The sequence below is a fragment of the Danio rerio genome, chromosome 16, assembly GCF_049306965.1.
Source record: "Danio rerio strain Tuebingen ecotype United States chromosome 16, GRCz12tu, whole genome shotgun sequence".
Lineage (NCBI taxonomy): Eukaryota > Metazoa > Chordata > Actinopteri > Cypriniformes > Danionidae > Danio > Danio rerio.
In genome coordinates, this window is record NC_133191.1 from 13,597,544 (window position 1) to 13,610,967 (window position 13,424).

Sequence of the window (13,424 nt, forward strand, 5' to 3'; positions counted from 1 at the left end):
TCTTTTGCACGGAACGAAACAAAACCGATGCAAATTGCCAAGTTGCCTGTGCGCTAGTTTTAGGTTTGAAGTAAACAGAGGCTAATTCGCACGCACAAAGGATCAACTATAGCAGCGGCCGTTCCCATATCACGTCTTTTCCGCTTGCAAGTTTGTTATTTCTAATGTAAGAATATATGACAATATGCGGGCGCCAGCGGAGCGATGCGCTTGCGTCTATCTGGGCGCATGCAGTAGAAAGGTGTGAGTTGTGCTTGCCTTTCATTGCAAAGTAAACAAAGGACATGTTAGACAAATTATTATTAAAATGATTATGTTTGCATGAATGCAGATGGCAACAACGGTTAATCTAAATACCTACTTACCTAATATAAAGCTTGAATTTACATTAGACGTGATAACAGTGAAACCAGGATTATTCTTCAGACTATATAATCGTACAACCAAAATCTATAATTGTTGCATCCCTAATTGTTATGCAGTTCAAACATATGAATGTGTCTGAATGTAGAAGAAGCCTACTTTAGCAATGCACTGCTTTTGATGTGTTCTGAAATACAACATTTGAATGTTTGTAAAAAAAAGTATTGTACAATGCTGAAATATTATGTAGTTTCAAAATACAATATATTAACATTTTAATGTAAAAAAAAAGCCAACATGGGTGTCTTAAGGAGCAAAAATATACAGCATATGGGCTCTTAAATGCTGTTGTGTTATCACTCATATAGCAAGTCACATCTCTCCGGCCCTTCGTTTGTGATGCTTTTCATGATCCGGCCCCAATGAAAAACTAATTGAATAGTCCTGGTGTAGACGTTAACAACTGTGATGGTTGAGTTTAGGTTTGTGGTAGATGTAGACATTAACAACTGTGATAGTTGGGTTTAAGGATGGGAAAGGTGTAGACGTCAATAACTGTGATGGTTAGGTTTAGGCATGGGAAAGATGTAGAAGTTAATAACCGTGATGGTTGGGTTTGTGGTAGGTGTAGATTTTAATAACACTGAGGATTGGATTTAGGGATGGGGAAGGTGTAGACATTAATAACTGTGATGGTTGGGTTTAGGTGTGGAGTAGGTGTAGATGTTAATAACTGATGGGTACAGTGCCATCTTAACAACAACATAGTTTTGACATGTGGCTCCCCATAACTTAAAGTTGTTATACCCCTGTGTTGAAGTCCGCAGCCAGATCCTTTTCAAATTTCAAGGCATTTTTTTTTAGTTTATGTCAGAAATGCATTCAATGCTTTAAACTCACACACATGAAGGCAAGAAAGAGGAGAAAACTGGCAAACATCCAACGCCTTTAATCATAAAATAAACACAAAACATCTCAGCCTCACCCATATTTGTTTCAGCTGTACCAAGCCGGCTATACCAAGCCCTCTGTTTTCGCAACGTATAATTACTTTTTTTGAGAGGAGCATGTCAGTGTCAGCGTATGGTGAATGATATGCTATGCCGGAGCTACTACATGCATTCAACCCAAGAAGTATAAATTGATCTTTCCAATTCTTCAATACAAAAAAAAAAAAAAAAACATATTTCTTGAGCACTATAATAAAATTGTTTATGAAGGACCATGTGACCCTGATGACTGAAGAACTGAAAGCTAAAAAAATACAGCGAAGAATGCAGTATAATGGCCTTTTGTGCTATGGGTTTTGCTTTATAAATTAAATGCATTATAAATATTAATAAATTATAAACATTTTAAAATAGAAATGTTATTTTAAATTGCAATAATAATGATAAATTTTGCAGTTTGTAGTTATATTTTTAAAAATAAAAACAATAACATTTCTTTCTTTCTTTCTTTCCTTCTTTCTTTCTTTCTTTCTTTCTTTCTTTCTTTCTTTCTTTCTTTCTTTCTTTCTTTCTTTCTTTCTTTCTTTCTTTCTTTCTTTCTTTCTTTCTTTCTTTCTGCCAATCTTCCTTTAGCCAATCTCTGGATCTAACAAGAGCAATTATTTTATTGGGTCAGAAAATTAGCATCTCAGCCAAAATGACAAAAGTATAACTAGTGCTAGTTTTAAGTCTATCCTCATCGTCTATACCCTCAGTCCATATTCCCTACGTAAGTAATATAGTCCAATTGAAGGACTGAATAAAATTTCAAGCACTCAATACACAGGAAACATACAATTTTGCTTGTGCATTGCTGGTCGATAAATCATTCAGATAGATTAAAATTACAATTTCTTTGGTCAGACCCTGTGATATTTATTTTAGCGAGCTGACTATTGTTAATGGAACAAAGTATTATGATTTCTGTCATCTATTGTTCATTTTCTAAACATTTTCAGTGCCTATTTGTATTTTTACTGCAGTTATTTTATGTCTAATTCTATAAATTCACGTTAAACACTTCTTTGAGACACTGTTCACAGCTAAAGGAAGTTGAATAAAAATTTGGTGGTGAGAAATGTTTTTTTTCCAATTTAAGAGCAGTTAAAACAGACCACTAACCATCAGAACATTATACTAGCACACAGTTGGCTGTAAAAGTTTTACAAAGACACAAATGATTTTGTACTCTCTGCTCTGTCTCTGTCCGAATTGTACATGTATGGCTGAATCATGTTGCTTCTCTCTGTCTGCCCGTCTGTTGCCAAACACAGAGCGGGGGAGCTCTTGGCTCCGCCCCCTTGTTACGTTGGGTGGGATGGTTAGTCGGGATGTGAACACGACAAGAGGGTTAAATGAAATCGATAATATACACTGACTTTTATATCTTCAATCAAATAATTTAAAGGGCACCTATTGTGAAAAACAACTTTTCAAGCTGTTTGGACAGACATGTGTGTAGATATAGGGTATAGACCATCATATTGGGGTGATATAAACACACAGTCCTTTTCTTTCAATTTGACAATATAAAAACGGTGGACCAACTGGAGCGGTTTTCAGACCAACTGCAACTTGACATAGGAGTGCGGTCCCCCCACCCACCAATATTTATTGACAGGCATGCATCACCATATCCTCAGTTTGTTGTTTCACGTCTGCCATTTACAGCATGAGAGTCAAAGCGATGTCACTAACGAACACACGGGCTCTATTTTTAGATGTAAACCTCATTGGGCTCAACAAAAGATCAACATTAACCAAACGATCATTCTAATTGGAAATCTTGTTCGTAACTTTAGGTAAGTTAGGTTTGCAAATGTGTACTTTTGATTAGGGATGTCCCGATCTGATATTGATATCGGAAATTTGTCCAATATTAGTGCAAAGCAATTATATCAGACTGCGTTAAAAATCTCCAATATAAGCAGTCCGATACACTCTAAACCCAGTTACAGCTATTCTATCCAGAAGCGTCCAGAGCCAGCATGCAAAGCCCACATGATCACAACACTGCTTGCTAGCAAAGTCCCTTCAAGATTTAACATGCTCTTCACACTAAGTTATGGTCTGTTACGATAGAAATCTATTGTGTCGGTAGCACACGCTGACGCGATCAACAACGGCACATCTCTACTGGTTTATTTACTTCACGTCTCGCGATGTTTAAGTTACATTGTTTTGTATACTCTGCTAAGAAACGCACTGAATGGCGACAAACCGCACACCATTCGAGCCTCATTTAAAACGTTTACGTTACAATTCGGTCATTGCATATCGTTGTTCATCCAGTGTGATAGCCAATTCAACACCAGCACTTCCCACATATAAGACTTTACCTCAGCGGCCCGGTTCTTTGTGCGTGAAAAGCTTCACAGACTCGGGTGCTCTGCTGCTTCAGACTTCAGAGACGCGCTGGACACGTGCGTGTCCCTCCATTGGGTATAAAATAACAAACTTGCCTACAGGTTGCATATTAGAAGTGCCGCTTGGCGACACTCAGCGTCCTGCCACGCTGCGCCATGTATTTTAGAATTCTAAACATAGGTTTCTATCAGGGTACACACAACGGTACTTCAAGTTGGCGGCTGTCCGTGGCGCCCAGCCACGATTCGGGACAATTCATATTTCTGCTGCGCCACAGAGCACCATCTGAATAGTTTCATTTTAAATAACATCCAAATGTGCGTGTCTGGTGTGCCGTGTCACGGCACTGAGCGGCGCAATCGGTGCCTCAGTCAAAGTTGATTCAGTGTGCATGGTTATTAGACTCGGTGTACAAGCTCGGAACATTAAACTAGCACACAGTTGGCTGTAAAAGTTTTACAAAGACACAAATGATTTTGTACTTTCTGCTCGGTCTGTGTCCGAGTTGTACATGTATGGCTGAATGCTTGTCCTCTCACTCATGTTGCTTCTCTCTGTCTGCCCGTCTGTTGCCAAACACAGAGCGGGGGAGCTCTAGGCTCCGCCCCCTTGTTACGTTGGGCGGGAAGCCAAAACTAATTTTCATGTGAAGCAACACACCCCTAATACAGCGAGCTGTGTACACGCCCCCAAAATGACACTTTTTAACACATTATAATAAAAACATCTGAACTGTGTTTTGAACTGAACCTAAACTGGCACATTCAGAAGAACCATGAAATTAATATTAAATCTTAAAAAGGGGGTAAACTACGTGCCCTTTAAACGATTAAAAACATCAACAAATATTTATTTGGGCCTGAACTACAAACCAAATTTAAAACAAATTTTTTCAAGTTTTGCTTGGAAATTTGCACACTAGTTTGATCATGTATAAATATCACTTTAACTATATTGTACAAATATTATTATAACTATAGGCCTACATCATCCTGCCAATCAAAAACAAAATGACATGATATCACAGGCGATTGTCTTCTGACCGAGTGCACCGGAAAAGTCAAGAATGACACTCTTCATAGAGCGTGAGAAGCAAACAGTTCTTAAGGATCTATATAATTTGTAAAATTAATACTTGCAAGTTAAGGAAACAGCATAGAAGGAAGTTGCCGTGGGCCTAGTGCAGATGAAAAGTAAAAAAAAAAAAAAAAGTGCATTTATAGATAGATAGATAGATAGATAGATAGATAGATAGATAGATAGATAGATAGATAGATAGATAGATAGATAGATAGATAGATAGATAGATAGATTGTATATAACAATTAAAAAATAAAATCTAAATCTGCATATAGTTTTGTAACAAGCTAGCAATTCCTAACCATGAAAATAACATAGATTTTATATTTGAAAGTGTTTGGCTTGAAGCCCCCCCTGCCCTAGAGGTAAAAACCCTGAATAAGACATTCTCACCAGGGCTCGCTTGCATCCCTCCTCATACATACAAAAACCACACGTCACACACGCACACTGTTTCTATACCGCACTGCACCATGACCTCATCTATCCCATAATCCCCTTATTTGATCATCATGAGCGCTAATACTAAAGGGAATCGCAGCCTCGGCTTTAATCTGTAGTCGTCTCTCCACCTAATGCCTGTATTTCCATATGCGAGTGAAGTCTTCTCTGATATCGCTGACAGGGCATGAAGGAGGAGAGACGCTGATGGAAATACAACAAGCTCAGCTGCTTTAAAGTAGGAGAAAGACGCTACCCTCACCTCTCCCACCATCCCGTTCCAAACCCCGTCAATCTTCTTCCCGTGCTTGCCGTTGGTCACCAGGTAGAGGTCATAGGTGAAGCCTACAATTCTGGCCAGGCGCTTGAGGATGTCGATGCAGAAACCCTTGCAGCACTGCTTCACCGGGGCCACCCCTTCCTGAAGAGCACTGTGGTCAGAGAAACAAAGGAAGAAATTAAATATCACAAATCCAGCACGTTTACCAGAATTTTATATCAAATGTATTAGTTAATGCATTTGGAACACAACTCCCTACCAGTCAAAGTGTTTTTATTTTGTGTTTGAAAGCAGTATCTTCTGCTCACCAAGGCTGGATTTATATGATCAATAAGTTAGGGATAAAGTACATCCAGGAGGTTGTTATCGCAGAATAAAGCTTGGCAGGCTTACCGATGGCCCAAAACAAAGTGGAGGGCTGTTGACTAAGACTGAAGGGCTTTATTCTGCAAAAACAACCATTCTGGATGTACTTTATCCTGCTTATTACACAGTTGCTTGCCATTAAACATAAAAAAACAGACACAACACATTGTTCTGAGTCATTCTGAGCTTTTCATTAAATGCAAGCTGACAAAAGTAAATACAGCTGAATGGAGCTGATGGTGCATACACTAACCTGCACATTATTCAGTCACAAGATGGTGCCAAACAGTCAAAAACGCAAAGCTGACATAATTGAAACTGGCTAAATTAAGCATATACTATCCTACACATTACTTTTCATTCACTTCATTTCAGACAAACATATACATTAGGAATGTCCCGATCAGGTTTTTTTTTTGCCCTCGAGTCTGAGTCAGAGTCATTTGATTGTATCTTCCGATATCAAAACCCTATCTGATACTTTTATAACACATAAAAAAGAATAAAGAAGAGTGAAGAAACAGATCTAGAATTCAATCCATTGCGCGGTAAGGTTTAGTAGTGTGGAAATATAAATTTCTATCAACTAATTCCAAATGAACAATAATCTACGTATAACTGAAAAGTTATATTCTTTGGTTTTTAATTATATAATTTCATTAACATCCCAGCCAGGAGGGACATTTAACCTTTATCTTTCTGACTACAGGCTAAGCCAGTGATGCAAATGCTTTAAACGACTCTGTCTTTGTCTTCGGGTGTTGCTTTTATGCTACAGAAACCCTATGTTGATTAACTTGTGTGGTCAGTAGCTGGGCCGTTTTTTAACACCTATGCCATGCTGACTCCAACTCTTAATTTGCATGCTTTGTTTAGCCATATCCCCTCCTCCTAATAACAATATAGACATGAAATCTTTGTCTCAATTCAGACTAATTCAGACTTGTGTGAGACTTGTGAGAGACTTGTGAAAGAACTTGCAGACTGCTGACCTCTAGTAGGCTCTTGCAGACACATGGACATCTTAAAGACGCTGTATGACTGCAGATTAACCAACACGTCTCAATAAAGGAATCCTGCTTGTTTCGAGTCTCCTGGACTGGGTTCTCTTCTCTTTTCACTTATTTTTTTTTTACAACAGTAAAAGTAGGAGAAATGGGAGCTACGAACAAACTCCATACAGTATGTCTGTGGTGAAGAAACATGGGGTACATCTTATAACAGCACATGTAGTTTGTCAGAAATCTTCTTATAAAGGGCTGGCAGAGCTTTCTCTGTGAAATAGTGGCGAGATGGCATTTTTAAATCGAGGTTCTACGTTTGTTTGTAGCCTTTTCCTTTCCACCTTTTGCAATGCCAAGTGTACATATCTCACAATGTTGGCAATGATGTCATCTTCAACTTTATAATACCTCCAGACCACAGACATACTCGCTCTGTCCGCTTCAAGCTGCTACCGTGTTCTACTTTGCTGGCATTTATCCAATAGCGTCTATGCAACAAAGTGATGTCATGCTGCACGTGTTGCTGTTTCCGTGTGAAGTCAAGTCAGAGGTCTAACTCTGTGCCACCGCATAACTATAGATGGGTTAAAAACTAATGTGAATATGTATATAATGTATAATGTATATCCAATGCCTATTGAGTCTAAAACCGCTTGATTGTGCCCAATATTTGATCTAGTGATCGGATCAGGACATCTATAACATACAGATGAATGTGAATGTAAGCATGTGAATGTGAACGTATTCGTTGATGGTCAAGGTGATTAGAAGTTCCATGACGAGACAGTGTTATTTAGGTTGTTATCTTGGATTAACATACCTTGGAGCGTTGTGACTGACAAATCAGAATCGAGTATTCGAGACAGCGGTGTAACAATACATATAATAAATATTTTAACATTTTATCAGTTTACTAGCACTGACTATATTTATAAACGTAATTTATATTACATTTATAAAGTATGGTTACTCGTGCTTAAAATTGGTCCTCTGCTTTTGAACTATCATACACATGACCCATCACACATGTGGCAGCTATTTCTTTCAGCACCCGAGAAGCTAGAGATTAGAGTTAGGGATTAGGTGCCTTGCTCAACGGCACCTCAGCTGGTTTTATTCACTCCCCCATTTTCAATTTCTGCAAAGACCAGGATTCGAAGCAGCAACCATTTTTTATTACAAGTCAAACTCCCTAACTACTTAAATTGACGGTTCACCCTAAAATGAACATTATCTTACCCTCCTGTGATTTCAAACAATTATGGGTTTCTTTTTTTCTGTTGAAAAAAAAAAAGATTGATATTTTGAAGAATGCTGATAGCTGGTACCCATTGACTTTCATAATAGAAAAATAAATAAATACTTTTGGAATTCAGTGGGTGACAGCTTCCAACATTCTTCAAAATGTCTCTTTTGTAAGAAGTATCCCTTTAAAAGAGGTGATGCAGGAGATTCCATTTAATCACAGAAATAAATCACATTTCAAAATATATTCATGCTAATTTCAAATAATTTGTCATTTTAATTGCTTTTTTATTGAATAAGGTTGGATTAAATTTATTCAAATTATTTACATTTCTTTATTCACATTTACATATTCATATACTAAAAACATGACAAATAGCGTTACCAAAAGACAAAAACATTTTTTTTTTTGTGCTTGAAGTAAAAAGGGCTATAATGAGGCGAAACAGGGATGCCCATATAACTGGTGTGGAGGCAGTGAAGCCGGATCCACAGAGACGCATGTACATGGCTAGAGCTCAAGCAGACTGACAGCAACATGATGGCTAAGTATGAGCAGAGATCGCCACAAGGCACAGTCAGAACCAGAGCGCAGTGATCGATTGCAAAGCTAAAATAGGTGAGTATAGCCTCTAGAACTTCCTAGTGATATCTTGGGGAAAAAAATGTGAAAGACACAGAGATAAAGACAAAATTGAAAGAATGTGACAAATGAACTAAATTCTCTGAAACAAGAAGGGGGAAAAAAGCTGTTTTACAGCTCCAGTGTAAAATTCAATCTACTTTATTGGCAAGACTGAGTAATGGATTATTTTATAGTGTCCTTGTTGCATGCTGGCACTGTAGGATACTGTACAGTATATGATGAAATACAATGAATATATGTATACAACTTTTTCTTGTCTTCTTTTTGTTTTTTACACTAAATTATTTATACAGTTGCTACGGAAAGTGTCTGCTAAATGACTAAGTGTATTTAATCTCCCTTAAAATTTTCATTCTTATATTGCAGCTATTTGAAACAATTAAGTTTTTCTCTTTCTCATTAATCTTCACACAACACCCCATATTGACTGAAAAACACAGAACTGTTGACATATTTGCGGATTTATTAAAATATATATTTAACTGAGGAACTGTCTATTTCTTCTGATCATCCTTGAGACGGTTCTACATCTTAATCTTACATTTCCAGCTGTGTTAGATTATAATGATTAGACTTGATTAGGAAAGCCACACACCAGTCAATATAAGACCTTACAGTTCACAATGCATGGCACAGCGAATGAGAATCATGAGGTCAAAGGAACTGCCTTAACAGCTCAGAGACAGAATGGTGGCAAGGCACAGATCTGGCCAATGTTCCAAAAACCATTCTGCTGCACTTAAGGTTCCTAAGAGCACAGTGGTCTCCATAATCCTTAAATGAAAGCCATTTGGGTGAGAACCCTTCCTTGAGCTGGTCGTCTAGCCAAACTGAGCTATCGGGGGAGAAGAGCTTTGGTAAGCGAGATAAAAAAGAACCCAAAGATCACTGTGGCTGAGCTCCAGAGATGCATCTGAGAGATGGGAGAATAATGTAGAACCATTAACCATCTTTGCATCCCTCCACCAGTCGGTACACATAAAAGTCATCATGGAGTTTGATAAAAAACATGTGAAATACTCCAAGATGGTGAGAAATAAGATTCTTTGGTTTGATGAGACCAAGATAGAACCTTGTGGCCTTAATTCTAAGTGGTATGTGTGGAGAATATACAGTAACAATACAGTCCCAACAGTAAAGCATGGTGGAAGCAGCATCATTCTGTGAGGGTGTTTTTCAGCTGCAAGGACAGGACGACTGGTTGCAATTGAGAAGAAGATGAATGTGGCCAAGTACAGGGATATCCTAGATGACAACCTTCTCCAGTGCTCAAGACCATAAACTGGGTGGTGTGTGTACATTATTAAGAGAGAAAAAAACTTAAGTGAGTTTTAGAGTAACAAAGAGTAAAAAAAAACAAGTGGGTATGAATACTTTCTGTACCCACAGTATATAAAACATTTTTCAATAGTATTTTTAAGAAGTGTCTTTTGCTCACCAAGCCTGTAATAATTTGAACCAAAATACAGCAAAATAATAAAAAAGTAACAATTTGTTTTATTTAAAAATATTTTAAATGTTCTTCATTCCTGTGACTTCAAAGTTGAATTTTGAACATCATTACTCCAGGCACATGAGACTTCAGAAAACCTTCTGATAGACTGATTTGGAGTTGCTTTATAATGTTGCAAACATTTAGTCAATTTTCCGTATGAACAATTAAAAGAATTGCATCTATCTGAAATATAGATATTTTTGTTTAATTATAAATGTCTTTTTCATCATTTTAATCAATTAATATATTATCTTTGCAAAATAAAAGTTAAAAAAGGTAGTGACTCCAAGCTTTTAAGTGGTATGGTGTATTATGCTACAAAAGCTCTTTTCTTTTTAAAATAAATGCTGACCTTCAGATTTTTCTATTTATCAATGATTGCTGCAAAATACTCAACTATAAATAAATAAATAAATAAACCTTTTGTGAACAGCAAATCAGTGTATTAGAAACATTTCTGAAGAATCGTGCAACAGAATTAATGATGCTAAAAATCTACTTCGAAATTACAGGAATTAAAATCTATTAAAATAAATTAAATAAATTAAATAAATAATTAAAATCTATTAAAATAAAAAAAACTATTTATTTTCAGAAAACAGTTATATTTTTCTAAATGTTGCTGTTTTTGCTGTACTTTGGATCAAATACTTGGATCTTTTTCAAGAAAAGAGACAAAAAAACTATTAAAAGTCTTACTGTTTTGACATTTGACCAGTAGTGTATCTTTTAAAACTAGATAAAATAAATACATTTTATACGACTACTACTATTACAACTACTACTACTACTACTACTAATAATAATAATAATATTAATAATAATAATAACAATAATAACAAAAAAATAATAATAACACACACACACACATACACACACATACACACACACACATACACACACACACACACACACATTTACATACATACATACATACATACATACATACATACATAAATACATACATACACTGTAGATGCTGTATTTAGCAGAGTGTAGAACACAAAGTATGAAATAAAACTGAAATTACTGAAATTTGGCATGAAATCAATAACCACTAAAAATGACGGATTGCAAGTGCTAATTCATTGAATTATTCCACCTGCATTTCTTTCAATTTTCCACTTAACACAGGTTTCCTGGGACTCAGCAGAACAATACACAGAATGTGTCTATCCCCCCATATAAAGCGGTCATGATAAATGATATAGGCTGCGGTGTGATCAGTGCTCACCTGGCATTGAGAGGCCGTCTGCATGGCACAGAGTCCCTGATGCAGGTTCCAGAGGCAGCGTCTGCAAGCTCCACGATAACGAAGGGCCTCTCCTCCAGGGTCACGACCCTCAGGTGCTGGGCATCATCGGGCGGCTGCAAGAATGGTCCATAGCGAGACCACGCAGGATACCTCAGACGCAACACCCCGTTTTCCCACCATCCTACCTGAGAGCACACAGAACACACACCGTCAAGGGTCAGAGATGCAGAGACGTGGCCAATACATAATATGTGATATCATATATAAACATCCCCATAAGTATCTTGAAATGCAAATTTTGGCCCCGTCCACACAAGTACGGGTATTTTTAAAACTGCTTTTTTTTCTACATGGTTTGGCTGTTCGTCCACACAAACACACAATATCAGGTGACTGAAACCGAAACTTTCTGAAAAGGGTGTGATGTTTTTTTTATTACAATGTGGCTGTGTGGTCACTAAGGGTGCTTTCACACCAGTGAATCGATTCAGTTGTTCCGAAACAGAGATTACAATTGTTACATTGTTGCTCTTTGCTCTTGGAGCGGTTCGCTTTCACACTACAAAGTTTCTAATCGGACCAAAAGAGCTAAAACAAGTCACGTGTGAGTGAACTCTCCTTACATTAGTCAGAGTGTCAGGGTTTATTTTGCAGCATCCCGCTAAGCTGTCAGGAGAGGTGGTGGTTTGGTGGTGATTGACAGGGTGCGCGCGCGACGTGTCTGAGGAGAGACGCGGTGGGGAGGGGTGAGAAGAAGGGTGCACGACGATGTCTATTTGATGACCGGGAGGGAGACGCGAGATTACCGGGAGATCATCACTCGTTTGCGGGCATTCGGAGACTCTCGAAACTTCCCGCCCTACTCATAATTCTCTCTTCATATAGCCGTAAGCCTATTACATATCCATAAAACACTGTGATATAACCGCGCTCGGATCGGATCGCTTTCTCACTGCAATCGAACCGCTCCAGGGTTCGTTTCAATCGAGCCGAGACCACCTCATTCAAGCGATCTCGGAGCGATTACTTTGGCGCGGAACAGAGCGCGATTGCCCTGTTCACATATGCCAAACGAACTGCGCTAACTGGGCAAACGAGATACGTTCCGAAACAAAAGTGTAGGTGAGAAAGCACCCTTAAATTAGTTTTTGCCTCATGACTTCAGCGTACACACCATTTTCTCCTTTCTGATTGCCTCATTCAAACTTGCAATGACTTTGTAGCTGCCTGTTGCTCTGGGTTGCAACCTGCTGCAAACTCAGGTCTGTGTAGGTATATACAGCATGAATACAACCAGCCTCTGAGCGAGCTGAGAGATGATCTCGTGAGCTCTACTGGTGCTCCTAGTGGCTGTCACTCAAGAAAGTCGCTTTACATTTGCATGACATTCAAGGATACTCAAATTTGTCGCATCGTTCGACACGGCCACCAGGTTGCCAACAGTCACTGTCCCTCAAGTAGACAGAGGTCGCCAGAAGTTGCTCGCTCCCCGTTGAAATGACTGTCGCTTTGCCGCTGCGAGTTACTTGTAATGCGAATGAGGCTTAACAAGGCTTTATTCTAATTTTGGGTTCACCTGACGTTCGCCACTTTACTTGCTCTTGTTTACTTGCAGGATGTTTTTTACCTGATAAGAATTTTCTGCTTAAATTAAATTACTGAATTTGTGCGGTTCATGCGATTAAGGTGAATTCTGTATGTCTGCAGCAATCATGTCTCGCATTCTGTGCCATTCGCAATGCATGATAATAATTTGCCACTCCTCCATGTTTGCATTGACTTTGTATGAAATTTACTCACTCATAGGCCTGTCACAATAATCAATATATCTATCTATATATGTAATACTTGGACATGACCTCAATAAGTTTTGGTGTTCCAAATTCGCAAATA

The 13,424-nt window shown here is 38.1% G+C and overlaps 1 protein-coding gene across 5 annotated transcripts in view; it reads right to left on the bottom strand.

The window, feature by feature from the left end:
• Positions 1–13,424, bottom strand: part of grin2db (glutamate receptor, ionotropic, N-methyl D-aspartate 2D, b) — a 297,610-nt gene that overhangs the window by 54,523 nt on the left and 229,663 nt on the right. For all 5 annotated transcript variants that reach the window (XM_073925936.1, XM_073925938.1, XM_073925935.1 and 2 more), the window contains 2 exons: positions 11,511–11,716; positions 5,503–5,671 (listed from right to left, as the gene is read on the bottom strand). In XM_073925936.1, coding sequence (XP_073782037.1) covers positions 5,503–5,671; positions 11,511–11,716 — 375 coding nt within the window. The remainder of the gene's footprint in view (positions 1–5,502; positions 5,672–11,510; positions 11,717–13,424) is intronic.